Source organism: Aplidium turbinatum, chromosome 8 (assembly GCF_918807975.1).
Source record: "Aplidium turbinatum chromosome 8, kaAplTurb1.1, whole genome shotgun sequence".
NCBI lineage: Eukaryota > Metazoa > Chordata > Ascidiacea > Aplousobranchia > Polyclinidae > Aplidium > Aplidium turbinatum.
In genome coordinates this window covers 7,431,052-7,458,958 of record NC_137479.1, presented here as the reverse complement: position 1 = coordinate 7,458,958, position 27,907 = coordinate 7,431,052, and the positions used below count along the sequence as shown (strand labels likewise).

At 38.4% G+C, this 27,907-nt stretch overlaps 1 protein-coding gene across 1 annotated transcript; it reads left to right on the top strand.

The window, feature by feature from the left end:
- On the top strand, window positions 1-27,244 carry LOC145775437 (tyrosine-protein kinase CSK-like). The gene is made up of 12 exons (XM_082586732.1): window positions 1-29; window positions 7,331-7,429; window positions 18,856-18,957; window positions 19,396-19,479; window positions 20,250-20,275; window positions 20,651-20,870; window positions 21,409-21,511; window positions 24,162-24,330; window positions 24,748-24,921; window positions 25,501-25,696; window positions 25,945-26,031; window positions 26,847-27,244. Exons 1-12 carry the CDS (start codon window positions 18-20, stop codon window positions 27,015-27,017), a joined length of 1,443 nt encoding a protein of 480 aa, XP_082442858.1. The 5' UTR covers window positions 1-17; the 3' UTR covers window positions 27,018-27,244.
- The last annotated feature ends 663 nt before the right edge of the window (window positions 27,245-27,907 follow it).

The window sequence follows — 27,907 nt, the reverse complement described above, 5'->3', positions numbered from 1 at the left end:
CTTTATGCATTGACATAATGGCAAATGTGGTAAGTACATAATTTATATACATATATATAATTCATCATTATACTTTTCAACTGTTGGAGCAGCAGAATTTGTCTAATTTGTCTTCATTTTTTCATTTTTTGCCATTTGTTCCTGTTTGTCAGTCCCAGCAAAAATCATATCTTTAGTGTAAACTCCAGTTGCTCTAATGTTTTCACATCTTCACCATCTTATGAGTCCTCAATTTCCTCTATCAATTACAGGCCTCGAAATTTGTGCTTTTTTCCGGCGGTCAAGCATGTCCTACCGGACTGGCCCTTTCAGCGGACATTTAATATCTCAACCGGACATATTTTTTGCGTGTAGATTTTGCGCAAAATCACGCTACAGTATTTGTAGTATTTGTAGTCGTGTTTGTAGAAGAAGATTTTCTACAACAGAATAACTCTGCAATGTCGGCAGCAGTGGCTGAGTGGTTAGCATGTTCGACTCCAGCCACCCGCACTTGCTGTTGCTTCTCTGGGCAAGAAACTTTACGATAATTGCCTCTACCCAGTGATCGATTTTGAGTAATGGGTAGTACCAAATTTAAGTCATAAGTAGAGTAGACAACCGGAAACAGACATTGCCGTCGGCTGCAGCGTGGGTCAGGGGTACGTCGGAAGGCGTACACTGATGCATAGCGCTCAAGTCCGCTTTCCCGCAATGCAGGATAAAGATATGACAAACAATGGTTGATGGCTTAATTAACCGACCCTGAAGTATACTGGAGCAGATTGCTTGCAAATAAATCAGTGCGTTAATGACAGTCGTGTAACGACGCAATAAACACAATTGAAAACAACAATCCAAATTTCCTTACTACAAAAGCAACTACGATCACTTATTCCGTGGCTTTCGCGTTATAGAATAGGGTGGGCCGTTTTTTACTTTTTTTCGAAATTCAAAAACGGCTAGTCATAAAAAGTGGCACATGCATGAAAAAATTATGTGTGCAAAATTTCATCAGTTTGGGGGTGCATCTTCTGCCCCCGCAGGGGGGTCAAACTTTCAAATTTTTAAAAAAAAGGGCAAATTTCACTTTCCGTTTCAACATAATTTTTTTTATAATATTTCTACTGGCTAGTTATAACTTGTAAGTGGGATGTACCCAGAACTTTCCTATGTAAAGGCATGTTCGAAGCTTAAGGTTTACTGCCCCCGCATCGACGACCAAAATGCTGAATTTTCACCAATTTGAAATGCTATTTTGTCATTGCTCAATAAACAAAATTGTCGCAAAAGGGCGAGATGGTGTTAACGCTGTACGCTCATTTATGTTCTGTCCACTAACTTTGCAGGATGATACGAACTGACAAACTATAAGATGTAGTCTTGCTTAAACTAAAAGCAATAGTAGCCTACGTTTGATCAGTTGCAGCTATAAAACGCAACCTATAATTTATTTTAGAATAAAAGCAATAAGATCTGCAGATTCCGTAAATGGAATGTACTGTAGCCTACAGTTCCACGTGAATTGTTATCATGATTTTGTTTACACAAATTTGTCATTTACAAACATTTACAAATGTTTTCAGGATGGGCATAAAACGCATTCCTCTATATTAGCCTACTTTGTTGAGGATATTGGAGATTTATTTGATAGCTTCTGAGCAGAGTGTAGAATTTTAAAGAAATGTTTTTGGCCATTAGTGAAATTGCTTTCCTTTATAATGGCAAACCATACTGAAATATAAACATTCATAATATAGTCCACACGTTCCACCAATACAGCTGAGGCGTTAGATGCAACATATAAATAGGCTATAGAATTCTATTGGCTGTGTTCAACCATCTTGAGTGGTTCATCATACCTGGACTCCTAAATGCGAAATAAATTGATATATCTCCAATTTTCACTGCTCTGTGCATGTGTAGAAGATATTTTTGGTCAGTGCTGAGGTCATTTTCATCAATTTCAATCTCTGGTGCACGAACTGCTTTATATTTTATAATACAACATCTAGTTGTGTGACAGTGGCTAGCTGCTTTATAATGGGACCAGTGAAGCTATCAGGTCTGATAGTATTGCCATATCTTTTATAAGATGCCTAAGAGGCAATTCATTACTATGGAGTAGGCATATTAACCATTGAAGTGGCTTTTGGATATAATCTTCCAGGAGCTTTATCACGACGCTTTTTTGACCTGTGTTTATTGCTGTTCCATCGCATCCAATTGCCATTACATTATCCTAGCTAATTTTATTGGATCCAAGATATTCAAGAATCCCGGTAGCTATTAACACATTAGATCAGTTGGCTGCAGTAAAATGACCAATGAAATGATAACTTGGCTCCTCAAGTAAAGTAATGTGTTCTTCAACTGCGAAATGTTTTCGAAGTTGCCCAGCGATTTCATTTTGTTTGATGGTTTAATCTTTTCGGCCATCAAAATATATGCTTTGCAAATTTATGCACATGATAGGCCTACTTTCCATTTGAGTTGTAAACCTCACTTTTTTTCTCGCTCTTCTCACTTTGCTTTTATCTATGACTGATTGAGATTCGCTATCCGTTACAACTCCCGCATCTTGTAGAAATGATGAAGCAATAAGTGTTGCAGACCTATCTGAAATACCAGTACGATCGCATGATTCAGCAAATACTACTAAACTAGAAGTAACCTTGCTTTTTCTGGTGTTTTCCGAGGCAAAACTGGGTTGATAATCAAAATCTTAGCAGCATTCTTCATTGGATGACAAAGTTTCTGAGCTTGAATAAGTTAAAGGTGTTTCAACCAAAGCGCTACTTGTGCCTGCTCCTGGGTCTTCACATAAAGAACGAAATTGTTCTGATCTTGCGACTCTCCTCGGAAAACGCTTAAAATTAGATTTTGTGGCCGATTCATCATGTTTATCAATCACCATTATGCGAGTTGTTCTTTGATCAAGAAGGAACTGTTGTTCTGTAACAGGGACACGATTTTCCTGCGGGCAAGTACATCGCAGACAATTGGAACACTCAAGCTACAACAACCGATTTCAAATAGTTTTACTTTTGCACATTCTTTCGTTTGGTCCAAATTTTGCTGAAATTTAGGCCCACCTCTAGAATTTGACTTCAAAAAGTTATTTATTTTTTTTGTAACTCTTTATCATAAATATGTACTGATGTTTGTACCTCAATCGTATCATCCTGCAAAGTTAATTGATAGAACATAAATGAGCGTACAGCGTTAACACCATCTCTCCCTTTTGCGACAAGTTTGTTTATTGAGCAATGACAAAATAGCATCTCAAATTGGTGAAAATTCAGCATTTTGGTCGTCGATGCAGATTGCGGAGGCAGTAAACCTTAAGCTTCGAACATGCCTTTACATAGGAAAGTTCTGGGTACAATTTACATCCCACTTACAAGTTATAACTAGCCAGTAGAAAAATTCTAAAAAAAAATATGTCAAAACGGAAAGTGAAATTTGCCCTTTTTTTTTCAAAAAATTGAAAGTTTGACCCCCCTGCGGGGGCAGAAGATGCACCCCCAAACTGATGAAATTTTGCACACGTAATTTTTTCATGCATGTGCCACTTTTTATGACTAGCCGTTTTTGAATTTCGAAAAAAAGTAAAAAACGGCCCACCCTATTATAGAATCGTTGTGCCAAGCGATTACTGCCGGTGCGGGGTCGTAAATCTCTAGCTCAGGACCGTCCAGACAAAGACGCATCAGTGACTCAATAGTTAGCCCTCAATAGTGTTAGTGTTAACTAACTAACACAATAGTGTTAGTCTTACACGCTCTCTTCCGTGCAGAAATTCTATCAGTATCAGCGTGAATAAGGTCGCCACATTCACCTAAGCACGTGCGGAACCCAGCTGAGACTTGCTTCTCTGTGACGTTTCTTTTTAACAAACGATCAATGTAACGCAATAATCCTCATTGTTAAAATTAGAATACATATCCTGCCGAAAAGTTCAGACAACTTTATTTCAAGGCAACATTGCAAGGCGTTGAAATGATGTAAAAATTGCTACTTTTGCCATCAGCTCGTTAACCACGCCACTCTAATGTGATCTTTAAAGCAATTGCCTGTGCTAATATGTTTCGCCTCCGTATTTGTTCGCGTTAAACAAACAATTGTAACAATTCAAATTTAAAACATCTTTTTGCTGCATTAGCTCTATTTTTGTCAAGAATTTTGCGGCGGTCATTTATGACCGACCAATGAGTCGGCTTCGGCAGACATTCGAGGTCATGTCCGCCATGACCGCCGGAATTTCGAGGCCTGAATTATCTCTCTATAAGCTTAAGAAACTTTGTGTACGGTATGGCAAATTTGTAATGTATGTACAGAATTTTATATTCAAATGGTCTTTTGGCACTATTTGTTACTGTAGTATAGATAGGTCCAAGTCGGTGGTGTCTGATGTGTTTTAACTTCAAATCGGAAAGGCTATTGTAATTATATAATATATGCATATACAGTTTAAGCATAAAAAGCAAACTTCCCCAGTTAGCTGTACAGACTAGAGCTGTGATTTCTGCAATAAGTTTCAGGATTACATTTACAGCAAAATCAATGCTGGCAAACATACATGTAAGCCTACCACCTAAAAGAAAATACGGTAACAAATTGCGTACATTTAAAATCAAAATTAGTTATACTTTCAGGAGTGAAAAGAAAACATTGTTGTGCCACGGTTCAAGGGAAAGGGGGGTGAGAGAAGTTCCAGTGCATATAAGGGAGTGAAATTGTTAGATCACGGAATAAAAATTGTAGAACGAGTATTAAAGAAGCAGTTGAGAAAGGCGATAAAATCAAATCACATGCAACTTGGATTCATGAAGGGGAAAACAGATGCTTTGTTCATTTTAAGAAGAATGCGAGAAGCTTAGAAGAAAAAGGAAAAAAATGTACATTAGTGTAGTTAACTAACAAGGTTAAAAAAAATTTGGAAATGTTTACGAGTCATCCTATCAACCCTTTCTGTTGCTGAAAAAACAACTCGTGTAAAATGTTTTTGAAAGATATTATTGTTTAGGAGTGGCTTAAGACCCACAAAATTTTGACGTTTTTTACAAGAAATGCAAATTTGAAATAGCAATATTGTGAAAAATATTGATCGATGAAAACATATAAGTGTTGGGGTTCATTTTCATCAGCATGGTGTGCACTGTCGTTTGATAAAGTCAAACAGCTTAAATTTTGTATTTCATTGATTTTTAATATAATACATAGTAAAATCTTTCAACATAAGGTTATATATATATACAGTATTTTTAAATTTGAATACTGTAGCTATGTTGTAGTGAATCAGCTATTTTCACAATTCATCCAAGATTGTTTTGGGTTACTCTCACTCATTGTTGCCCAAAGATGTTTTCAGGCCCCCCCTTAAAACTTACAGAAGGGGTAAGGGAGTTGTAGCTGACTGAAATTTTGTATGCGGATGACCTGGTCTTGACCAGTGATAGTGTGGAGAGACTAGAAAACAGTTTGCGAAATGGAAAGAAGCATGTGAGACAAAGGGCATGAATGTAAATCTAGAGAAAACAAAATTGATGGTGACTCAGTAAAGCCGAAGGTATAGTTGTAAAGAACAAAGTCGACTCATGCTCAATATGTGGAAAGAGAGGAATGAGAAATTCGATGCAATGCAAGGTGTGTAGTAAGTGTGTACGTGCAAGATGTGTCAATATGAGGAGAGCAACAGCAAGACTGGCAAATTGTTTTATTTGTGGGAAATGTGATAAAGGAAAAGATTTAGTTGAGGATTGCAAAGAAAGTTTCTATTATTGAATTGACACAGTGACCAACTTCTGTTATTTTGGTGATCAAATAAATAGAAGCGGTAGATGCAAAGCAATTGTGACAAGAAGGGCAAGGTTGGGTTGGGCAAAGTTCAGAGATTGTGAGGAAATGTTGTATGGAAAAAAGTTCATTAAAAATGAAAGAGAAAGTTTATCGGCGTTGTGTGCGATCTGCGATCTTGTATGGCAGCGAAACATGGATATTAAGAGAGAGTGAACTGGCTATTCTTAGAAAAACGGAATAGGTAATGGTGAGAGCAATGTGTGGAATAAAAACCAGGAAAGAAGGACTGAAGAACTGATGGATAATTGGATATGCTTGAGATGAGGGAGAGAAGCAAACAATTTGCCTGGGCAAACGAAGTAAGATGGTATAGACATGTACTAAGTAAGGAAGAAGAAAAGACGTTTTTTTGAAAGGCATTGAATTTGAAAGTAAACGGGAAGAGGAAACGGGAACGTCCAAAAAGAACATGGAACGAACAGGTGAAGAATGAGGCAGACTAAATGAAGGCAATGCAATGGACAGAACAAGATGGAGAATAGGAGTGAAAGGCAATTGCTACAAGGAAAGAATCAGCCACTTCCACCAATGGGGACAAAAGCGAATTTGAATGGCGATGATGATGAATCAACTGTTTAAGGTTAGGTGATTAGCAAATGACTTTAATGTTGCAAACCTTCCTTAATAAGAAATTACTCTTAACAATACAATACAAGACAGACATTATAAATTTTTACCTGTTAGTATAATTGGTCAGGCAAATTAGACGAATTTTGTTGCAACTCTGTTTGCTAATGTGTTGCTTAGTGTAACTTTTGCATGTGACTACTGTAAAAAGTTAAATTTGCTTTGTGGCTAAAATTTATGCATGATAAATTTTTCAAATTTAACTCTTTTGCTCCCAGCATTTTCTACAGTTTGATAAAAAAAAACAAAAAAAAAACCTTCTTGCCCTGCTTTCTGTGCTGGTATCAATTCCTTATACAACTTTCTAAAACCTGGAAATTTCTCCACTTTTAAATTTTTGAAATTTTGATCTTCAAATTTCCCATCTAGTAACTTTGCCCTACCCAGTGGCTAGAATAGCACTGAAACAAGCATTTCATTAAATTTATGGATATTCTGTTACAAAAGCACATTTTTGTGTCATGAATTAATGAGCATCATTCCAAAATGATGCTGTTGCGATTTATATTAAATCTATTTTAAAATGATGCTGGACGAGAAAGAGTTAATATTACCTTAAATGTTAAGGTACATCAAATAAATTTGATGTACTTCTACTTGTTATATATTGTTTCTAAAATTGATTTTGCATTTACCAATCAGCATCAAGGATGCTTGCCTGTGATTGTCTGAAAAGATGGTGTGCTCTATTTGCATGTTATGCTCAAATATGGTGGTATGGCATTTTATAACTGGTCCTGGTCCTATATTAAATTACTTTACTTTTAGTCATATTTGGGAAGAACTTTTCATAGAATACTAGCCTACTAAAGCAACTTGAAACAACTTCTGGGGTTTAATTTTTCTTCATATTTACTTTAAGCCTACAGGAAAGTTGATAGATTTTGATCATTGCGCCGTTAGCAGCAGCCACCATCGTGCTGGTGTACCATCATATGAAAATCATGAAATGTTTACTGCAGTAAGTCAAAAAATATATTTGATGTTAAATAATTTATTTTTAATATTGTACAGATCGACCATTTATACTATAGTCCAGCAAACTGCTGTGACAATTGCATGGATAATTTGTCAAGCTTTTTATGTGATTAAACATATCTTGCAGTCATCCAACCAATCGCAAAAAAAAGTCTTTTATAGGGTGTAGTGGGAACGACCTTAACCTGAATCTATATGCTGCCTGAATGCCGTAAGGTCATAATTGCTTACCTCAATGCAACTGTAGCACAATGACTTCAGCCTACATGATTCAGTTAGCTTTTGAACAGGTTGCAGTGTTCAGAGATATCTTTAAGATTGCCATTAATTACACATCACCAAATTAAATCTCAGTAAATAGGTGCCATTAATTAATTTTATGTTTCTCAGTTCTCACCTTTATGGGCATGTGTAAAATAAAATAATCTTTATAATAATAGTCTGGTTGGCTACCGCATGGTCTTAATGAAAATTTTACTTTCTGCAATTAATCCTGTACCTGCTAAGCTACTGCATTAAGAAACACAGAAAATTTACAGGCTTGTGACAAGTAAAAACAGAAATTTAATTTTCTGCAGAAAATTTAACAAAACCATGTGTGGGTACTAGACCTGTTCAAAAATCAAAAATTTTCAAATTTTTTGGCTTTTATTGTTTTCTATGATTTTGACCATGAGACATCCAAACATGACAACCATTTTGCTCTCAAATAATGGGATACCGTACCCTGCCTAAAAAGGCCGAAACATTTCCAATTTTGTCAAAATCACCCATTTTTGACCTGTTAAGCCCTGATTCCAATGGTGGAAGTTTTTATTTCAACTGAAAACACTTTTATCAAATGCCTTACTGATAGTCCACAAGTGAAAATCAACTTTTCGATATTTAGCATTATTTTGGAAGGTGTGCTGGAGAATAAGAAGATTACGAAGCAGCACCTACTGTCACTAGGGGTGAAAAAGGCATTTCGCTTATTTCAGGCAATCTATACAAAATTTTCTCAATTGGTCTAGTCTAATAGAAAGAGACCTCAGATTTATATTTGACGATGACTAATATTATATATAGTAAATTTCCTGCATAAAAGAAAGCTCAGAAAATAAATTATCGCTGAACATTGCTAAAATACTCATACAAAAACAATGGTACTATTTGGGGTGTTCAATTTCGATTATTTGAATATTCGAAATTCAATTTATTTTCGATTTCCGAATTTCGATTTCGAATATCACAACTATTCACCACACTGCAAAATGTGATTTTATTGAAAGAAACGACATGAAAATTCGCTAGAAAACGCGAAAAAAAGCGATGAAAATTTGCGAAAAAAAGAACACAAAATAACGTCTACAGCTCCAGGCCCATGTTGGTGTTTAAGAACACAAGCGACATGGTCACCCATAGGGATGGGCAATATAGAATTTCGAATAGTTGCAATCCGAATATCTAATTATTCGAATTGAAATCACATTTCGAATCGAATTTTCCAAACCGAAATGAAATATCCGCTTTTCCGACTACCAAATTTTTTTATCAATTTTTCGCCGATCAATTACATTCGGCTCGGCGATAGCTAGTCGCTCTTGCGAAAACGGCTAGCCAGCTCTCTTTACCAGTGCGCTTTGTAGACGTCAGAAGACCGTTGTGCTGTGGATTTGCATCTATTTTCATCGTACGAAACATGGAAAACAATTCAACTCTGGGTGAGGCTACCACCTAGTGTAGGAAGTTTCATAACAATGCAGTTCTAAATCCAATGAAATGGATGCTTTATTGAGCTCCGGTGTTGAAGCGACGAATACTTCAGCATCAAGTAACAACAAACAGCTTTTAGCTGCCGAGGAAATCCGATTGTACCTTAAGGCAAAAGTGCCAAACAGCGATGCAATTGAATGGTGGAACAAAAATAAAGAAAAGTTCTCGCTGTTGTTTGATCTTGCGAGGAAGTATTTAGCTACTTCTGCATCTTCAGAAAGATCCCTCTCTAGTGCTGGATTAACAGCATCAAAACTGCGATTGTGGCTCACTGGCGAGCATTTTAGTAGAAGCTTTAAACAATCTTCACTGCAACAAATTCTTGCTCTCCTAGGCAGGCAGTTACTGTTGTTTTTTGTTTTGTTGCCACTTTTCCATCATGTGTCTTCAATAAAACCAGAATAAAAACAAAGCTTTTTTTTTCTGAAATTAAAAAAATTATTCTAGAATAGGTATTCGAAATTCTAGATTCGAAAAATTATTCTAGAATAATTCTAGAATAGCTTATTCTTCTATTTTGCCCATCCCTAGTCACCCATCAGTCGGGATCTCAGCTTCGTGACTGTCAGGCCAGCTTTTGAAAACGATTGCTCCGCTGAAGCCGAGGTCGCTGGGATACTAAACACTTCAAGTTCATTTTCACAGCGAGCGATTCACTGCCGCGACATTTCACTGCAGAGTAGGGTGGTCCAACTTAGAATAGGAAAAATTAAAGTTTACTTTAGCGTGGATGCTCATAGCTTATTTGGATACAATACCCTAAAAAAACATTTTCCCAAAGTTTCCAGCCTATACCTTTATGTTTAGTGCTGCCTAGCGATGCACCATAAATCTACCTTTTTGAATTATTTGTTGGATTTTAGACCTAGGCGCAAGCATACCAACTGCGTATTTTATATCGTATCATGCATGGGGGATAATGTTGATGCAAATGGTGGAATAGTTTCACACTCACAGTGCATGTACATAAAATAAACAAATAAATTAACTAATGTAACTTATGATGAAATTATCACAAACTAAAATGTAAAGGGAAAATTTGCCCCCCCTTCCACTGGATTAGGCATAGCAGATGAGCATCCTTCGATTAAACATGCAGATGGACACCTATTAATGTGCTTCCCAAGGCACTCAGATACTAGAAGTTCATCCATTTTTAGAGGCTGGCTGCTATAGCAGTCCTCAAACCTATCATCCCCTCAAACCAGAATACAAAATCGAGTGACTGAAAAGGAAAGGGCGAAAAGAAGCATTGAGGGATCTTCTTCTTCTTCGTTTGAACCTTCTTCGCCACTCCAAGGGTCGAGGGGCTCTGCCTTTTACCACCCTTGGGCAGTGGCGGCAACGCGGTCTAACTTAGATGTTTGGGCAGGTGTCGAGCAGCCATTCAATTGATTTGTCATCCAGTTCACGCAGACCACGCACACCATTTGGTGCATGGTAGATGGCGCAATTACAAATGGTGTGGTCTACGGTTTGTTCCTCCATGCCACACTCACAAATCGCGGATGGAGCCATCCCCCATTTGTGCATGTTGGAGCGGAATAGTCCGACGCCAGTACGCAGGCGGTTGAGTCGCACCCAGGCCTTCCTTGGCAAATGCATTCCGGTTGGGTGGTTGCTGGTGTCGGAGATGAAACTTTGGAGTCTTGAGGAGTTCTTCTTCAACTCCAAGCTCCATTGGTGGTCCGCCCAGGTAGCCGCACTGATGGATTGGTCTTCAGCGGTTTTCATCAGCAGTTGTGCGGCACGTACAAATGGGTGTCTCGATTTCAGTCGCTGAGGTTTCTCGTTCACAGACTCATATAGACTTGAGTAGAGCAAGTGGTTGGGGTTCGTAGCGCGACGAGAAAGAGACAGGATAGCTTCTTCGCGACGAAGCTCAGCTGGTTGGATGCCTGCAAGGACAGGGAGATTTTCCGATGGTGTAGGTCGCAGGCATCCTGTCACGATACGCAAGGCGTCGTTTATGGCAGTGTCGATTTGATGGCAGTGGGCACTGCGGCTCCAGACAGGTGCACAGTATTCTGCTGGAGCGTGAACTAGCGCGATGGTGGCAATGCGCAGGGTATCGACTCCGGCTCCCCAACCTGAGCCGGCCAGACGCCTTAGCAAAGCTGTGCGTGTTGAGATCTTTTTGCGTAGTGACTCCAAATGTTGACGGTAAGTGAGCGACCTGTCCAGGACTACCCCTAGATATTTAGGGTTTGGGCAGAAGGGCAGGGTTTTTCCATCGGTGTTGATCTTGAGCTCACGCTTCGCTTCCCGGTTGTTTAAGTGGAAGGCTGTCGTCACTGTTTTGGTTTCGCTGAGCTTCAGTCTCCATCTCTGGAGGTATGCCGAAAGTGTCGACATGTCCTGGTTTAGAGTCTCTTCTAATGTATCCCATTGATTCGACAAGTGTAAAATGGCCAAATCATCGGCGTAGGCGTACTTTGCGGATACCGTGATTGGCAAGTCGTGGATGTAGATGTTAAACAGAAGGGGGGCCAGGACAGATCCCTGAGGTACGCCATTCTTAAGGCGTCGTAACCTGCTTGGTTTACCACTTCCGGTGGTGAGGGTAAAGCTTCTGTTGTAAACGAGCTCCATGATCATGCGGACCATGTGCCTGTCCGGGAGCAGGTGGAGGAGTTTGCAGGTGAGGCCTTGGTGCCATACGGTGTCGTATGCGGCTGTGAGGTCAAGGAATACAGCACCAGCCTTCTTCTTTGCCTCAAAGCAGTCTTCGATGTCTTGAGTCATGAGAGTGACTTGGTCTACAGTAGATCTTCCACGTCGAAAACCAGCTTGTTCCCGGGGCAAGAGTGGGTCTATAATTGGTTCGACTCTAGTGTAGATAAGACGTTCGAAGATTTTAAAAGGGATACAGAGAAGAGATATAGGTCGATACCTCTTTGGATCCTCTTGTGGCTTATGAGGCTTAGGGATCGCGACTACTTTGGCTCGTCTCCAAATTTTGGGGATTTTGAGTTGGCATAAGCAGGAAGACAGGAATTTGCGCAGCCAAGACTTCATGGCGGTGCCAGCATGGAGTACAAGTTCGGGGCAGATGTTATCGGGACCAAGGGCCTTACGGGTCTTAGTTGATTGTAGGGCAGCGGTGAACTCATCAGACGTAAATTCACCAGAAATGCTTTCCTCGTCTGGTGTTGGGATTTTCCAGAGATCAGACGTTTCCTTCTTTACAAGTTTGGAGAACTTGCGGTCGCCTATTTTGTACGTCCCGTTTTTCACTAGTTCTGATGCGATGTTATTGGCAGTAACGGGGCATTGGCGGGAAGGGCGTGCTGAACGGCCCGTAAGGTTGTTGACAGTACTCCATGCTATCCGGCTAGAGTGTGTAAAGTCGATATTGTTGACGGTGTTTTTCCATCGCTCCAGCCTTCGTGAGTCCAGCTGATCAAGCAGTCTTGTTGCGGCTGAGATAGAGGCAGCACCTGGTGTGGCACGAATATAAGAGCGGTATAAAGTTTCGCACTCTGAATCCCAGCACGGCGTGTAGTTCTTTCGGCGGCCGCGAGGGATAGCTTGTTTAGCTGCGGATTTGATAGCACGGCAGAAGTCTTGGTAAGCCTCATCCACGTCGGCGGTAGAAGGTGAGGGTAGTTCCGCCGCGGTTTGATTGGTTATGAGGCTGTAGCGATTCCAATTGGCCTTTCTGAAGTTCCATCGCTTCACTGGGGCACTTGGGATGGGAGAGACAAGCTTAGGGGCAGTGATAAGCGAAGGTCGGTGTTGGGAACGTGGGAACTTCTCTAGCACACGTCTGTCAGGAAGAGAGCTGTCTGTATCCATGCTTGCAAAGGCCAGGTCAAGGTTTGTGCCCGTTCCCCAGCGTCCGGACCAGAAGCTGGCTGGATCTTTTGGATTGTAAAGGAGGGCGAGGTTGTTGTTTGCAGCCCAAGCAGCCAGGCATTCTCCGTCGCTGTTGATGTACTTGTAACCCCAGTCGGTGTGCTGGCAGTTAAAGTCACCAGCATAGATACTGGGTGAGGGGAATGCGGGTATTGATGATGGGTTCAGGTGTGAGGATGGTGGCTTGTATACATTGATGATGTTGTAATTTTCAATGCTCACACAAACCCATTCTATTTCCCCATTGGCGGAGGAGTTTGCAAGCGTCCAGTTTAAGCTCTCATGGACGAACGTGGCAAGGCCATGCTTCCTGCTTTGGGTAAACCCAGCTAGTGAGTAGTGTGGAATTACTAGCTTGTCTGCAGAAGTGCAGTGGGTCTCCTGGAGGAGGATGACAAGAGCTCGGTCCTTATGAGCGAGCTGCTCGATCACATCAATCTTGCTGGATGTGATGCCCTCGGCGTTCAGCTGTAAGATGGTGGGACGACGGTACTTGTCGACAGTGGAACTGCCGCGCTCTGAAAAGAGCGGTTCTCGTGGGGTCCTGTGCTGAGCGTTCCGGGTCGAGGTTCGGTTTTGACAGTCTTCGTTTCGCATTTTTTATGATGCTACTTACATTGAGGGATGGCAAGGAGTTATAGTTCATTGGGATGGAAAAACTGTTCCATCAATTAAAGAGAATGAGGAAAAAGAAGATAGAATTGCAATCATTGCTACCTGTAAGAATGATGAAAAGCTTTTAGGTGTTCCGAACGTTGAAAGGGGTACAGAGGCTCTGATTTTCAAGAGTGTTTTCGAGGCTGTTAAAGATTGTAGTTTGAATGGTGTAATTGTTGGGATGTCATTTGACACTACAGCTTCAAACACTGGGTCTATTAATGGAGCTTGTCACTTGCTGGAAAGGGAAATAGAATGTAAACTGCTTTGGTTAGCCTTTAAGCATTACATACATGAAATTATATGTGGTGGTGTATTTTCTGCTGTCTCTAGTTCATCTTTAGCTCTAACCATTCTGTTGTTTAAAAAATTCAAGAAAAAGTAGTCAAGCCTCTCCAATGTTGCATATGAAGTTTGTGATGATCCTCGTTTAGAAACCACTCCTGCAAATTTCAAGAAAAAACCTGTAAAATTTCTACATTTTACACTAATGGTAGTGTAGTTATACCAAGGGGTAATTACCGGGAGCTTACTGTAGTTGCTCTAATTTTCCTTGGAGAAAAACCACAGCATGGCGTGCGCTTCCGGCTTGCAGGTGCCTTCCACCATTCCTGGTGGATGGCCAAGGTCATTTATGTTCTCAAAATATATTGTTTGCAAAACCAGTTAGGCTTGACAAAACAAGAGGAAAATTGCTGTAGAGGTCGGATTATTTGCATCACTTGTGTACATTGACGCATGGATGAAACCACCAATAACAGATTTCAGATTATAACATCATAACAGATTTCCCAGTCCAAATGATATGCAGCTTTACCGTTCACTGCAGTTGTATAGGAATACAAATCAAACAATAGCTGACCCTGCAACTAAAGCTCTTTTACAACATTTGTGGTATTTAAGCGAGGAAATCATGCCTTTTTGCCTATTTGCAAGCAATGATGTTGTTTCAGCTCAAGAAAAACAGAGAATGATCAACAAGATAAATGTATTAAAAGATAAAAAGGAAAATTGTACAAGATTGAATCGAAGCATTTGTTTAAAGTTACAGATTCGCTATCATAACATTTTATCGACTTCACCATTGGAAAATGGAAACCTTGATTGGAAAAAGCTCATTGCTCTTTTTTGATAAAATAGCCTTGATTTTTTTCTTTTAAATACTGAACTGTGGGATGCTTTGGAAAGCTATAAAGTGGCAAAGGATATCGTCAAAGGCTATCAAGTAGTAAACAACTCTGCTGAAAGAGTTGAAAAACTATTTAGCACTTTAATGAGTCTATGTCTTCAATGGATGAATCACAAAAACAGCTTCTTCTCCAAGTTGTGCAAAGATACAGAAAGCAATATCCTGGTATCAATAAAAAAAACAAAAAAACTTTAATAATCTGCAAAAATCATTGTTTGTGAAGCATTTTATGTTTTATGAACTGTAAACAGTGTTTCCTCTAAGTTTCAAACAAGCATGATTTTTGGCCAAATTGGGGTTAAAATCACCTACAAATATGCAAAATTCTTTACTTTATTACTTAGTTATCTTTACTTTATGGTATTCATCCTTTAATATAAATTACTTTCCAGGGAACAGTGACTGTAAATAAATTTTGTGCTGAAAAAATGACATATTGTCTCGCATGGTTTAAAATTGAGATTTTTGAAAGAATGAAAAACCCTAGGCAGTACTTACAGTGAACGAATCACTATGAAACTTTGGGAACTTAACTTTTTAACCAAATGAAGCTCAAAAATAAATGAGCACTTGAAAAAAAAAAAAAAAAAATTTTTGGACCACCCTACTGCAGAGGTTTCGACTCGAAAGCGACATCGAGTATGTTTTCAAGCGCATAAAGCTAAACGCACACTCCGTCTACGTAGCAAATTATGTTGTTTTTGGGTGTATTCAACATCTGATGACATTGAATCGACACAAAATGGTAGATTTTTGCTATGTCCCAGGCAGCAAAATCAGTCATTTTTACATTGATTCAACGTCTGCAGACATTAAATCAATGTAAAAATGACAGATTTTGATGTCTGTTGTTAGACTGTAGCACCGCAACTCGTTCTAGTGATTATTTATCGCGAAGCTGTTGCGGTTTGCATTCAAAAAGTGTTTTCCTGCTGCCGATCGCTAGTTTATCTATTGTTTTATGTATCAATGCAGCATAAAAAGTTGCCCCCACACAGAAATATGCCTTGGGGCCAGGCCCCCATGCAGGCCCGTAGACAGCCAGGGGGGCCTCGGCCCACCCTGAAAAAAAATTTGCCCCCCCCCCCTTGGCAAAATCTCAACATTCTCGAGCAACAGCTACAATTATATTGATTTTGCCCATTTAAATTTTTTCGGCCCCCCCTAAAAAAAAGTTGACCCCCCCTTGCTCTGCGGTCTGGCTACGGCCCTGCCCCCACGGCTTAGGCGCTTATGGATTCGGTAAAAAATGGATAAAACTGCGACAAAGCTCAGCTTACACTTTCTGCTATTGCACAACCTAGCTATCTTCATTCTTGAGAGAAATTTGTGAAATTTGGCATTAAAAATGCCAACCTGGCATTCCTGGTGCAGGACTGGCCGTTAGACCTGCGAGAGCGTGTGATAGTCATGTGATCGACGATTCGCATGCGTCGAAGTCTTTTTTCGCAGCTTGCAAAATGTGACAAGACAGATTTCGCGCCACTCGAGTTACTTTCAACCGCGTTCAGCCCAGGGTTGTCAGATTGGCCCTTTTGGGGCCAAATTTCACAAATTTGGCCTTTTTTAGAGGCAGTTGGCGCAAAAAAAATTTGTTTGGCCCCTTGGCTCTTTGTTTTCAGTAGTATTTGGCTCTTTTTGGAAGCAGTTGGCACATACTATCAAACTAGCTATTTAAATGAATGTCTGTCGGAAATTGAGACTGAAAAGTGTTATTATGATTTTTTAGACAGTGCTTGGTGTATTTTGTCAAAAGTTATCGACAATGTTAATGCCAATGCCAAAGATTCGACTGGAAACACTGTAGAAGATGAAGATTTGGAATTGTTCTTGTAGAATGTAGACTGTGTTGTTGTAACGTTATTGACGTTGTTAACGTTATTCTGCATTATTAACAACGTTATTGAACAATTTGGCTGTTTTTTACCCAGTTTGGCCCTTTTTTCAACATTGTTTGGCTCTTTTTCTTAAAAGCTGTCTGACAACCCTGGTTCAGCCGAAAGGGCGGCTATAATTTCGAATATGTCCGATACGAAAAACGAATTTCGAATATCACCTTAATCGAAATCAAATCGAAAATCGAAATTGAACACCCCTAAGATATGCAATGCTACACAATGTTACTGCTTGAAACTTCTCTGCTTTGTTACTTGGTGCATGGTAACATGATCGAAGATAAGGCCGTTGAATTTTTCGTGAGAGAAGATAGAGATTTAATCGATAACCGTGGTGATGACTATGTTACAGAATGCAGGCCATAAACTAGTTCAGAAACAATTGTATTGGCATTCCCAAAAGCACTAGATATATCTGAACAGCGCAACCTCAATAACAGACAGAAGAAATTTTCAAGTCTCCTGTCATTTGAGTTGAAGCCATTATGCCACTGTGGTATTCATGCAAGAAACCGTTGGAGCATTCCCCAGACAGCAAAATCCGTCATTTTTACATTGATTCAATGTCTGCATTTGCAAACTGGAATGGTGGCATAAGATAACGTCATTCAAGTTAAAGTCGTTCGGATCACATCATAATCTGTTGGATCAAACTAATCGCCACTTGACAAATAAACATCGTGCCATAGATTCAAAACATTAACGATTTATCACTTGAAATAACTTGCAGTTGCTCTTGTTGTTGAATGCTTTTTTGCATGCTGTTTTGCTTTTGTAAGTGGAAGGAATGAATTGTGTCATTCAAATGTGCTGATATTCCAGGTCATGAAATAAATTCTTGGTGTTATTTTGCTATCATTTGGAGTCTAAGCAAATGAATAGCTATAATTTGAAACTTACAATCATGTAATAAAATAGACTACGGCATGCAATCTACCAGATCTGTTTAAGTTACATTGAAAATGTGATCAATATGTTTGATGTGACCATCATTGCATTAGGCTAATGCGGTAGCATTTTTAAGTTGAAAGGTACAGCACGGTAATACATGTCATATATCCGGGCAATTGATGCTTCATTGTTGAAACTGTACAAACTTCTGAATTTTTTAGGACTTGGCCCTTTCTTTAGATTACTTAGAAACGAAAGGGTTCAGTTTTATAAAATTATACATACCCTACTATTAGTTTTACTCATTGTCAGGAAATAAATATTACATTCATGTAATGATAATATAGTTTAGGTGTTTGTCCAATGGATACTTGCAATATATTTAAGTAGTGCAATTGTACTGTACATCCCTTGTCATGTGAAAGTAATTTGTAGAAGACTGTATTAATAGTTTACCTGTAAAACAGGAATTATCATATTTTTCACCGTGATGCGTTTCAGAAAATTCTTGATCATTCAAGAATATTTGTTGAACTTGTGTGTTGAAAACCAGCGCTCGAGCTGTGCGGCTGGTGGATTTTATTAATCTGCATTAATTGCAGCAACTACATTGTCTTTAAATACAGAGCAGAACTGTTCAGCCCGCATATTGTCTTAAAACTAAACTACTTGTTGCTATTATTGTTTAGCTCACCTGCAACTACAGTCATCAGATAAATCTTAGAAATTTTAAAGCATCCATTGCAGTTGGCACATATGCAAAGTTGCATAAAAATTGTTGATGATGCTATTTTGTAGCCCAACTCAAAATGAACCTTTATAAGAAAGACGGTTGGTTAAAGCTAGCGTTGTGTCAAACGATTTTTTTACCTGTTGGTAATTCTCTTTTTTAGTTTAGGTGGAAAAATATTAAATTTTAAATATCCGTACTTAATTAATGATTTGCATAATATATTCATATGCGGAATGTTAGTGTGCATATCCTGCTCGAAGTATCATCCCCTGTTATGCTAATTCTGTATTTAACAAGATGCCTTTCATAACTTTGTGTTTCATTCACTTTGTTACCTGCACCTGAAATTTTATGAAGTTCTTGGTTTTAATTTGTAAGCATGCATCTGATTACTGGTAAATAATGTCATTAACCTGTTTTTCCTTCTCTAGCAATATCCCCCAGGGACAAAATGTGAAGGGGCGTTTGATTTCGTAACAGGCAACAAAGGCGACTTGAACTTTAGAAAAGGAGATCATCTCACTCTTTTACAGGTGAACCCATCATGGGAAATAGATAAGGCTAAAGTAACCAGTTTTACAAAATTTGTGCCTATGTTTTTAAACTATATATATAATAGTATATACAGTATTTAAAGTACAAACTAGTTAATACTTTTGAATTTATTGCGTTTTGTTCGTATCAGCTGTCTGAATAAAAACAAACAAAAGACCATTTTTGGTAATTTTGCTTTGGATGGGTGTTTAAATATCATGGTTGATGTACAAGAAGCAAAGAAAACTCTACGATCAATTAACAATGCAATAAGATCAAGAAGAAAAGACAATTCTACGATCAATCAGCGCTTCACATAAGTTAGCATTTGTTTTCCCAAAATTTTGCTTTGCAAGGTGTCAGTCAAACTTTTGTTTGTTTTGCTTTACTCGAGAATATCTTTTTAAGAATGCAAACTCAAAAATTTGTCTTGACAGGCAACCCGTGACCCTAATTGGTACAAGGCTGAAAATTCTCGGGGAGAACAAGGCATGGTCCCAACAAATTACATCATAAAAAGGTAGGAAATTCATACCCCCACAGCAAAATTCATCATTTTAACGTCTACACTACAGACGTTTAATCAATGTAAAAATGACAGGTATAGCTAATGAGAGAAACAATTAAAAATAGGTTAAATCAATCCATAGATATCATCACTCCTGAACAATATCTTGTCACCACTTGACAAAACCATATAGTCTGCTCAGCAAGCATGCAAACGTTATGGACATGACGTGTCAAGGTCTTTCATTAAAAACTACTTCATTATTCTGATCAATTCGAAGTCTCTGGTTATTTTGTTTTAGCCAACACAGTCGATTTTGGCAAAACGTAATCACATGTCACCTGTTGCTGAGTCAAACTTTTACATTTTCATTCTTAAAAAAAAGTAGAATAATTTTTGGCATGCTGTAACTTTGGTGTCGTTTTTTTACAGAACGGAAAAGCCTCTGATGAACGTGAGTATGACGCATAACTCGCTAAGTCAGTTCTTTTGTTGTTTTCACTCTAGTACACCTTCACCTTAAGATAATTTCACCCTGCTTGTTAATGTTGGTCTCAAAACTGTCCAGTTTTGCACTCCCCATATTGTGATTGTAAAACTGGCATGTGGAGTATTTTCTAAGACCAATGTTTTGCTTGTCGTGAACTGCTTTTTTTTACATTAACGTTCCTACTAGTTGCTTTGTCTTGATTCATTTTTAGTTGGCAAGTACGACCTGCTTCTTTTAAAGCCCAGAGAATTTTTTGTAAATTTTTCATATATATATTGTTTCAGACGTATCACAAAGAAGTGAAACTGCACGCAATGCCGTAAGTCATGTAGACTAGAAACCAGACATTTTTTTCTACATTACATTTCTCCTGGTTTTGTTTGATTTGATCATACTTGAATAAATGCTGAAACCTTTTAAGTACAAAAACTTATTTCCAGGTTATGAAGCTTTTTGGTTTCAGAATGTTCGTTTGAATATGTCATTTTCCTTTTCAATGTACTCTTGCCAATATGTAGTTTCCGTGCTAAACTATTCAATTGCCATTAAACGTCTTGACACCAAACCCATGTACAATTTCCGATCTCCGGCGCATGTGATCATACTAAAGCAACTTTACAACAAAACCCAGCGTTTATTCACCACAAGTGCGATTGAACATTACGATCATTACATTGTTTTTGTGATTTCACAGGTGGTTTCATGGTAAGATCACCAGGCAGGATGCTGAAGGTTTGTTGGTTCCTCGAAGTAACGGATTGTTCTTGGTTCGAGAGTCGACCAACTACCCGGGAGACTACACGATGTGCGTTAGCTTCGAAGGGGAGGTGGAGCATTACAGAATCATCTTCAAAGAAAACAAAGTCACGATCGATGAGGAAGTCTATTTTGAAAATTTGACAAAACTGGTAGAGGTGAGAAAACAACGCTAATAATATTGTCTTAATCAGTGTTATGACCTATGGTAGGAATTTTGTACGTTTGATGTATTCTACAGTTTTGACGTTGCCAGATCTTTCATTTAAAGTGTTCCATTTTTACGAGTTTTTTACAACACCACTTAATTGAGTTGCTATGCTTCTTTTTTTATTATTCTTGTCTGAAACCGAATTTATAAGTAAAACTCAACCACGAGTCATCTTTCAAAATACAGCAAAAGTCTTTGCTGTTTGAAAAATGTATAAAATGACCGCAAATAGTGTGAAAAGCAAGACGATTGAGCAATAACGAAACTATAAAAAACGTGTTGACATCATTATATTTTCCAGTTTTAATACTAATTATACTTCACATTCCAAACTGTAATTTGGTTTACGGTAGCAAAGTTTTATTGTAATACGCCAATACTCTATGTGCAAAACACAATTATTCTATGATATGTTTGTATTTCCATATTATCTAATGCTCAATATGATAGCAGCTTCTGTTACCAAGCAAATGTTCCGTTTCTAGCACTACGGAAGGGACGCAGACGGCTTAGTGTGTGCGCTGACGACTCCTCTCAAGAAGAAAGGAGGGTTGGAATTCTCTGTCGACACTGACGACTTCAAGAAAGGTTTGTATGTCTGTGTGATGCGTGTTTGACAGTGACGTGTCTTCTAATACATCATAGTGGCACTTGTCTCCACTTCTGTCAGGAATTTGTTCTTGCATTTTTGGCACTTGTTCTTGCGTTTCTGTGATGCTCATTGTAACCGAATCATAAAGAAAACGCATCATTTGTAACAGTTAGGTTCAGTTCACGAAGTTTACTTTTACATAAACAAGCCGCCGCATCGATCGGAATGCAGCTGCTCGCTTCATAAACTTTCAAATGCTGCGCTATTTCAGATGCAATCATGGCTTTATTCTTACGCCTTTGATTGACGTCATGGCCGTGAATGATGCAAGCTATTATCGAAATGACGTCACTGTTTTGCCGATTGTTTACAAAGATTGCTAATGCCTTAATTTCCCTTGTTGAGGCCACTCCTCGCTAGTTTTGATTTCTTTTTGTCTAATCATCGACCAATCACTGCAGACTACCCAAGTATTGACGTGACGTTTGATAATGCTAAGTTGTTATAAAGTTTTATTCAAAACCAGTGGTTTTTAACCTGTGGGTAATTATTCCCAAAGGAGTAATTTGACATTTTTGATGGGTTAATTATATAATCGTTTTTTTGGTTGATTACCTCATTTTCAACTTTATTGATCAGAACATCGATACGTAGACCAGATAGATTTTCGTGTTCGTGTATATTTCCTTTCACTTAAGACCATGCCTTCTGTGACATCATAGTATGCTGGTGTCTTATGTATAACCATTAACCAAGGTTGCCATCGACATGGACCACAAAAAAGATAACCTAAAATTTGAATATTTTCGTTCAAAACAAACGTTTTTTGACAAGTCTTTGCGTTTATACGAGCCATGACGTACCACATGACGTATTTTTTGACAGAAACAATTTGTTCCCCGCAACTCCTTGTTTGTAGAAAATACTTCTTGCATCTCACGACAGGTCTAAGTTAAGCCCACCTTGACTTATAGCAGGGATTTGACTGTCATTTTACCAAGTTTGTTTCTAAAAGTTTTGTAATTGTTGAAAATAAGACAAAGTAAGGGACTCAGGTCAAAAACAAGGACATTTCTTTGAAATAAGAACACGATAGTCACCGCTATCGAAAAATAATTTCTTAGAATTGAAGGATGACACAAGGACTTGTGGATTAGCTAGCCATTTTCGATTGAAGAATGCTGTATCAATGATGACGTTATGGCAGCGGAATAGAGTTTCTTGGATTGCGTGAAAATCTAAGCACCAAATTCGCTAGGGAAGATATTGAAAACTTATGGGTTGGCCTTCAAAATGAGTATCAATCCTTTCCAGAAAAGCGTTGTTTTTTTACCCAACTTCCTTCAACACATTGCTGTGAACTGTGAAGTAGGATTTTCAGCAAAAGTGTCTATGAAAACGAAATATCGAAACAAGCTTGCGATTGACAATGATATGAAAGGCTGTCTATCCTCCACTTTGCCTAGATTGGACAGCTTGATAGTCAAAAAGCAGTATCAGCCTTTCCATTAATTATACTTTTAATAGACATTTGAATGTAAATTATGACATCGTTTTTGTGTGTATTTTTATGAATTGATTGCAAGCTGTAATTTGTTATTTTTTTAAAAAGGGGTATTTGAAATCCATCATGTTATTCTCACGGGTAACGATATTAAAAAGGTTAAGAACCACCGTTCTAAAGAATACTTCGTGTTAATTTTTTTAGTACATTTTTAACGTTATTGTTCGTCTACTAAGTGAAATTTGGCAGTTCTTTGAAGTAGGCAAAAGTAGCAGCAGTATGTCTTAACACCATCCAATAGAAAATGACTATTTGTCCCCAATGTTGCAGTTAATTAATGCTTCAGCTTTCAACCTGGAGTCAAATGAAGCTACTGAGCAAAGTTTATCATGTTCTTTTGATGTGTTCCAGTTGTATGTTGCCGACAATAACTTTGATGGACCTCGTTTGAACGTTGCATTGAGTTTTGAGCTGTTTGCAAGTCAGTGTTTTACTCCTGGCTGGAAAGAAGTCCTATGAACTCGCACGATTATTTGTTTGAGTTTGGTATTTTAATCGTCCGTTTGAATAAGCATGCGCCGAGCCAATCCCATACCTTTTTAACTTAACAAAATTCAAAAAGTATCGAATGTACGAAATCTAGAAATTGAATCAACAAACTACGGTCGCGTTTCGTCAAAGTCGGTTGGCTTCAAATTGGAGCACCGGTATTCTGCGCATAAAAGTGGCAAACACTGAGACTGTGCACTGTACAGCCAACAAATTGATTATCTGAACACTTTTTTCACCGATTTCATGTTCTTGCTATGTATTAGAAATCTGAAACATATCTTTAAATGAGAAAAAAGTGAGTGTTTTTCTTTAAAACTTGTCAAAACCAAGATGTATATTTTCAGCAAATTGTAAGTTAGATAAAAAGAACGATTTTATCATCACAATGCAATTGAGCCAGTTTGAGTCTTATGTTAAAGTCGTGCAGTAGGCTAGATAATTTTGAAACATTGGGTTATTGCTAAAATTATGTAGTTTATACGTTCGGTCATCCTGGATGCTCAAGATAGAACACAATAATGCGTACGACGTTCTTATTGAACAATATTTGACCTGTGATTGAAATTCAAAAATGACCCGAACTTTTTCAGCTGGTTGGGCAATAAACCCCAAAGAACTTAAGCTTGGCGCTATCCTGGGTAAAGGTGATTTTGGTGACGTCTATGAGGGGACTTTCCGAGGTCAGAAGGTGGCTGTCAAGTCGGTTAAAGATCGCTCGAAAGCCGCTCAGTCCTTCTTGGCTGAAGCGTCCATTATGACGTAAGTTTTGGAACTTTTTCACGCTTTATAACGTCAGATCAATGTAACTTTTTTGTTTATTCACAGTTAAATTATGTTTTTACAAACGATTGGATCTTTATCACTTCTGTAGTTGAAAGTTTCTTGGTTTGCAACCGACCAGTAACACGGGAATGGTGATGTTTATGTACAGGTGCGTTAAAACTGACCAACGTCATACAGGTGTCACAACGCGTTGACAACTTTTCGTCGAGTCGCTACAGAAGGTTGTTCATTTTTAATGCAATTGTTAAAAAAATGAAGACTTTCGAATTTGATTTTTTTTTTTTTAAATTGAGGTTTACTTTCCCAAATGGGGTAAGCTTAATTCCACCGAAGAAAGGTGAAGAAGAAGTTTTATTGGTTTCTTTATGCAACGTCGCCATTATTCTCCTCCAGATCCTTGCATCACAAGAACCTGGTTACCCTCCAGGGAGTCGTCCTCCCGGCTCCAATGTCCAATGATCCCATCTACGTGATCCTGGAGTTTATGACAAAGGGAGCTCTGTTGGAGTACTTGCGTTCACGAGGAAGGTCGATGGTGACAAGTAACGACTTGCTGAAATTCGCCAAGTAGGTCGACTCGTCAACATTTATGTAATATCTTCCCAGACAGCAAAATTCGTCATTTTTACATGATCGTATTCGATCGAAATATATCGTTTACTCTGATCGGTTACTTGGAACGGAGACCGAACTCCGACCGAACAACTAAAGCCCGGTTCATCGCTTGAGAATGGTTCCGTCACGCTGAATACACTTTCTAACCATTTATCAGTTTCTCTGTTTGCTGATTGTCAAATTGCTGATCACTCCTCTATGAAGCCAACACATTGTTTTTATCAAAAAGAAGTTGAATAAAAAGTTAGTTATTTTCAGTTTGATGCGTTTTAGTCATTAAGAACTACATAATTTTGTTCAGAGATGTATGACTATTTGGTAGGCCAAGTGCCATTTGTATTCTTCATGTGTTTTTGTTTATTGCACTTTTAATGTAACTTGCGCATTTCTCTGACGGCATACAACCAATTCGAAGCAATCGAATAGATGTGAAACGTTTTTGAACATACATTGTTTTACATTTTTCAAAAATCTTCACAAAATGTTGTCTTAAAATATCATTATTTTTATGCGGTAACCATCTTTTACCAGGGACATAGCGAGTGGCATGGAGTACTTGGAGAAGAGGAAACTGGTTCACCGAGATCTCGCCGCCAGGAACGTTTTGATTTCGGAGGAGTGCATCGCCAAGATATCCGACTTCGGTCTAGCCAGGGATGCGTCGTTCAATCTTCAAGGGGGGAAGTTTCCTGTGAAATGGACCGCCCCCGAGGCCCTCAAAGAAAGCGTCAGTATATTTTCTGTCAAGTTTGTTTTTGTGCAACATAATTTGTATAAAATTGATTAAAGGTTACTATTTTAGATCAATTTGTTATTTCAACATGATTCTTTTTCAAAATACTGTGCGTGCCAATGTTATCCTCCAACTTTTTAATCCTGGGTACAAAAAAGGGTGAGTATTAAGTAGCATTGTTTCGTACATTTTCATGTTTAATTTGTTGCATATTTCACACTAATCACATCAAAAATGTTCAGAAATTTTCCAACAAATCCGACGTGTGGAGTTACGGGATCACCCTGTGGGAGATGTGGTCGTTCGGGAGGGTACCGTATCCCCGTGTGGTGAGTAACTCTGCTGTCTTGTCATCATTCGGCTCCACATGTTGATCGGTGATTGATTAAGAATGTCCGTTTGATCAATACTTCAAATCAATCATGAAAGACCTTTAAAAATCCAGTTTTCTTTAATATTTACTCTAGGTCTGCCATTTGTTGACATTGTTTTCAATGTTTTTGTTATTTGCTTTACATCCAAGTCAGCTCCATGAGACGGCTCTATTTTATCAAGAACTTCTACGAAAGCTTTTTCAGTTGCAATATTCATGAATTCTTGGCTTTCTTCATGACGTAAATACTACAAAAATACGTCGATGTCATTTAAATGGCGCACAAAGGAAAGCAACTTTTCTCTCCAAAAGTAAATTGTAATACAGCTAATGTTTAAGTTACATTTTACTCATTTATAATGAGCCAACGTAGCCCCGGATGCTTTTATTCAATTCCTCATCTCATTCTTGCTTTGTAGCCCTAGAAACCGCAAAGCTATCAAATTAATTATTAATGATTTGGTCCCTTCAAGGCTGTTCAAACCACCGTTTGATAGTTCGTGAAAGCAAATACTTAACAACATATTTTGTGTCGCTGCGGCACAAGAGTTCGTTGCGGATCCGAAACCAAACAAATTTTCTTTCGAAGCGAAACCAAGAAATATTTGTGTTTCTTGCAACTCTCGGCTTGACTAAGTCAAAAAATATATTTCCGTCTACAAAAGGTGAATTTATGTCGCTTCAACGTTGATAAATGACAAAGATTTGTTGTACATACAGCATGCGAGTTGTTGATAAAGTGCAACATTTTTAATCAATGTCCATTTGCAGCCTCTAAAGGACGTCCTTACCAAAGTTCTTGCCGGGTACAGAATGGACAGTCCTGAGAAATGCGAGAAGCCAATCTATGATTTGATGTTGAAGTGCTGGATTAAAGATCCCTTGAAACGGCTTTCCTTTAAAAATATCCTCTATGAATTGGATAAGATCAACCTTTCCTGATGTCCGAAAACCAGGAGCGGATTTTGTTATTCCTTATGGATGATTTCCAGAATCTTTTCTCCATTGATAGTTATGCTTTTCAAACCCGTTGTTTGGATACGACACGCCTTACCGCTTCCTAATTTGCTTCTGCCTTCTTGGCCTAATTTCAGCTTCAGAATTTTATCTACTAGGACTGGGAAAAATTGGTTTGATGAGTAACAAAAAGAACTTCTCTCATTGACATTCCTCCGGAAGCACAATCCGTTGCAATGGTTGCTGTTTCATTTTTCAAACCCTATAACTGAACATTATTGGACTCAGGGGTAAATGGATCCATCCCAGACAGCACAAATCCGTCATTTTTACATTAATTCAACGTCTGCAGACGTTACTGGTAAAAAGGACGGCTTTTTGCTGTCTTGGCAGGTGTAGATGCCATGTTTGGAGGGTTATTTTAAAGTTTGTTTTGAAAATGAATTTTAAGTTTTGTCCTGGGCTCTAGCATTGTTCAATATCCATTATCCAGCCTTTAACGTTTGCAGACGTTGAATCAATGTGCAAGGAGTCTGGCTTCGTTTGCTGGGCACATCATCCATCGGCGAATAGTCATCCATAACTTTGCTCCAATAATCATCTCTGTAGAAACTCTTGTTGTGCTGGATATGTTTTTTGCTCTTGCTCGTATGTTTTGCTTGACAAATCGTCTTTTTTATCATAAACGATAATACATTTTTTCATGTGTATAGTAGGGTGTTTCATTTTTTCACCATTTTTGAAATTCAAAATGCCTGGGGTCCCATCTGGTGGTATTTGGGGGAAAAAGTTTACACCCCAAATTTTTTTCAATTATGACGTCATATTGAGGTGGTCCACGAGGTTTGAAATTTTTGGGCCTCAAAATCTCGAAA

Coding starts and splice junctions, on each gene's coding strand:
- LOC145775437 (XM_082586732.1), top strand. Junction 19,480..20,249: donor CAAATTACATCATAAAAAGG/TAGGAAATTCAT, acceptor CAGACGTATCAC/AAAGAAGTGAAACTGCACGC. Junction 20,276..20,650: donor GTGAAACTGCACGCAATGCC/GTAAGTCATGTA, acceptor GTGATTTCACAG/GTGGTTTCATGGTAAGATCA.